Here is a 3,431-nt window from a genome sequence, read left to right on the forward strand (position 1 = left end):
GGCTGGGAGCCCGGGGGCAGGGCTGGTGGTGGCTGCTGCTGCTGTTGGTGCATCTGCTGGAAGTGCTGCTGCCGGGCCCGCATCTCTGCGTACTTCAGCTGCTCCATGTGGAAGGCTTGTCTGTCGGCCAAGAGCTGCTGCCTCTGGTACTCCAGCTGCCAGGGCCAATGGAGAGCTGTCACCCGGGGGCAGGAAACCCCAAAGGCACACACCTTGCCCCCTGCTTTGTCTTCTGACAAGCCCAGCCTCCCATTCTGGTGATCCCCACACCAAACCTCAGCCTTGTGCTTGGCTTCTGCTGTTCTCGCCTCCCCTCCCCTCTCCAGTTCCCCCCACCAGGTCTTCTGGCTGCCTGCATGGCTTCTCACTGCAGTGGACAAGTAGACTTAATCTGGTGGCAGCCCTTGTTCATTTTCAGCTCCAAAGCTTTGAATTTGTCATTACTTTCATCTGGAAACTGACCACCCACCCCCAACCAAGTTCCTCTAGTCAAATTATGTTCTTTCCCTCCTTCAAAACTGAAGAAAAACTCACAATTCCTAGGAAGCCCTCCCAAATCACCTCACTAGCCTCTGAGCTTTGGCCTCTATTCTGCTCTCACTCAGGGCTTTTATACTTGATTGGAAATCTCTTAATTTTCATTTGTCAGATACTTGAAGCATTAGCCAACTTTGCTGTCTCCATATTGGATATATGATATCTTCAATTGAGGAGTTCAGGATCAGAGTCCTTGTCTTCTACTTCTTTTATATCTTCTAAGAATCAAAAAGATTCGACACCATGTCCATCCTATTTCCTTTCCAACTTTAACCCCTGGATCTGAAGCCCTTACCCTCTCATCATGCCTTAAACCTGTTCAATCACTCAACAGTCACTCCACAGCAAGTCTACCGTGGACTAAGCACCCTTCAAGGACCTGGAGATGCAGCAAAGAACCAATAAGAACTTGACCCTGGGGCTGACATTCTGTGGGACCTCAGTCTCTAGGCTGTACCTGTGGGTCACTTGTCCCTAACCGCCCAGGCTGGCTCCTCCTTCCCTGGTCTGGGCTAGTCTGCTCCACTGTGATGCCATCAGCCTCAGGTTCTCTGTACTGCTCCCCTCGCCCTAAACTGCGGCCCAGCCCAGTGCCAAGATGGGGCCCCGCCAACCCCCAGGGCACTCGACTCACTGCTTCTCGCTCCCGGTCCATGATCGTCTCTAGCTCCTCAAAGTGCCGGAGTTTGATTTCCAACTTTTTCATCTGGGTCTCCACCAGCAGGGCCACCAGCGATTTGATCTTCCTCTCCTCAACAGCAGCCAAGTGCTAAGGAAGGAGGGGTGGGGTGGCCATCAGTGGGAGGACCCAGCTGAAGATGTTGGGCAACAGAGAAGGGTGGTGTGGGGGCTGACAGGCTTTAAGACAGAACTTGCTGTGGTCACAACCCAGAAAGTAGCACAGGCATGAGTGGTATTTTTTAAAGAACATGAAAAAAGAGAGGATATCAAAGGATAAGAAGAGGTCAAATAATTGAGAGGGTGAAAACAGGCCCAATCAGGACTTCCCTGGTGGTCTGGTGGTTAAGAATCCACCTTCCAATGCAGAGAAAGTGGGTTCGATCCTTGGTCAGGGAGTTAAGATCCCGTAGGTCATGGGGCAACTAAGCCCACATGCCCCAACTGCCATAACCAGAGCCCATGAGCTGCAATTACTGAAGCCCTCTCGCTCTAGAGCCTGTGCTCTGCAACGAGAGAAGCCCACATGCTGCAACGAAGACCCAGTGCAACCAAATAAATAAATTAAATGTTTTACAAAAAAAAAAAACAGGCCTAATGATAAAGGCTTAAAAAAGATAAGAGAAGAGATGACCAAGTGTCCCTCTTAGGATCCAAAGGGGACAGGAGGCAGGCCAGCATTGTGTAAGGATGACAAGGCAGGCTTTCCTCCAGGTGCTGTGTGATGAGGAGCAGCACCTCCTTCCCTGGGTCTGAGGCCTTACCTTGGCCTTCACAGCGGCAGCAGCCAGGGCGGCGGCGGCGGCGGTGGAGAGGTTGCCCTCGCCAATGTCACGCTCCACCTTCGTCTTCCTTTCCCCCTCCGACTCCACCACTTCTTTCAGCACCTCCTCCTGCCCTTCCTTGGGCTCCTTCTCCTTCTCAGGATCCGCTGGGCCAGGAAAAGGGTCGTGAGCCCTAGAGCCTGGCTTCCTTTCTGAACCCCAACCACCATGTGAGGCTCACCTGTCGGGTCTCCATCACTCTTTTCTGACTCCTTCTCGCTATCGCCATCCTTCCCTTTCTCATCGTCCTTCTTGGGTGCCTCACTGGTCTTCTCCTTTGCTTCTTCCTCCACAGTCCCAACTCCTTCTCGAGGTTCCTGGAGTCCCAGAGAAAGGAAAAAGGGGAGTGTCAGGGTGCTGGTTCGCACACAGAGGGCCCAGACCAGGAGCTGAGTTTACACCTCTTACTCGGGAGGGGGCCTGGATCCAGGACGCAGCCCCATCCAAGCACAGCCCTCACCTGCCCAAGCTAAGTGGAGCCAGCTCCCCTTCCCCGGTCCATGCTGGACCCCTCTGCCTTCCCAGCCCGTGTCAATCCCGCTGTACCTTGGGTTCCTTCTTATCCTCTGTGGCCTGGCCCTCTGCCCGCGCTTCGTCAGTCCCACTCTCCTCTGGGTCCAGGGGAAGAGGAAACAGGAAATGTCTGACAGTTGGTCTACAACACTCTTCCAACTGCCCCTTCTAGCCAAGATCTTACTGACAGGACTAGTGGGGAGCCACGGTACCTAACATAAAGCCCTGAGGAAAATGAACACCCCACCAACTCACCCCATTCGTCTCATGCTCTGAGGTCGGGTGGAGGCAGGGATGGTGTGGGGAGGCCAGGCGGCTGAGGCTGCTGGTAAAAAGGGAGGAATTGGGGAACACGGCAGGCCTTACCGATCCTCTCCGGCTCATCAGAGGTGGTCCCTGCGATGCCACTGCTTTCCAGACCAAAGGCTGGGTCTGCCTTGCCTGTCACTTTGGCGGCTTCTTCCACTTTCCTAACGTGGGCCTCCACCAAAGCTGTGGGTACCTCTTCCTTCATTTTGGAGAACTCTTCTGTAAGACCCAGAGAGGGGGAGGCTGGGAGCAGGCAGGTAGGCAGTTCTGGCACTCTCTGTGAGAGCTCCCTCACAAGCCCGGCTCTTCATTTCCGCCTGCGTGGAGCTGGACCATTGCCTGGGCTGATGCCAGCCGCAGACAAGGCCAGTAGGGCAGTGAACTTGAGGGGGTTGCACGGTCAGAGTACCCAGCCTTTCAAATGCAAACCAAGAGGGCTGGGAGCCCTGCGCGTTACCTAGGGCTGACTTCGCAGCAGCTGAGGCCACTCGAGGGTCGACGACAGAGGCCAGGAAGGCAACGGTGCTCATCACAGGGTTGCCTGACTGGCTGAAGGGGATAGGCTGGGAG

At 54.7% G+C, this 3,431-nt stretch overlaps 1 protein-coding gene across 1 annotated transcript in view; it reads right to left on the reverse strand.

The window, feature by feature from the left end:
* SMARCC2 (SWI/SNF related, matrix associated, actin dependent regulator of chromatin, subfamily c, member 2) overlaps window positions 1-3,431 on the reverse strand; it is a gene marked incomplete at its 5' end in the record, with an annotated part of 20,258 nt that overhangs the window by 2,997 nt on the left and 13,830 nt on the right. The window contains 7 exons of the mRNA XM_010839368.1: window positions 2-155; window positions 1,172-1,306; window positions 1,980-2,146; window positions 2,221-2,356; window positions 2,586-2,650; window positions 2,919-3,080; window positions 3,319-3,424. Coding sequence (XP_010837670.1) covers window positions 2-155; window positions 1,172-1,306; window positions 1,980-2,146; window positions 2,221-2,356; window positions 2,586-2,650; window positions 2,919-3,080; window positions 3,319-3,424 — 925 coding nt within the window. The remainder of the gene's footprint in view (window position 1; window positions 156-1,171; window positions 1,307-1,979; window positions 2,147-2,220; window positions 2,357-2,585; window positions 2,651-2,918; window positions 3,081-3,318; window positions 3,425-3,431) is intronic.

The sequence above is a fragment of the Bison bison genome, unplaced genomic scaffold (assembly GCF_000754665.1).
Source record: "Bison bison bison isolate TAMUID 2011002044 unplaced genomic scaffold, Bison_UMD1.0 scf7180017864115, whole genome shotgun sequence".
Classification (NCBI taxonomy): Eukaryota; Metazoa; Chordata; class Mammalia; order Artiodactyla; family Bovidae; genus Bison; species Bison bison.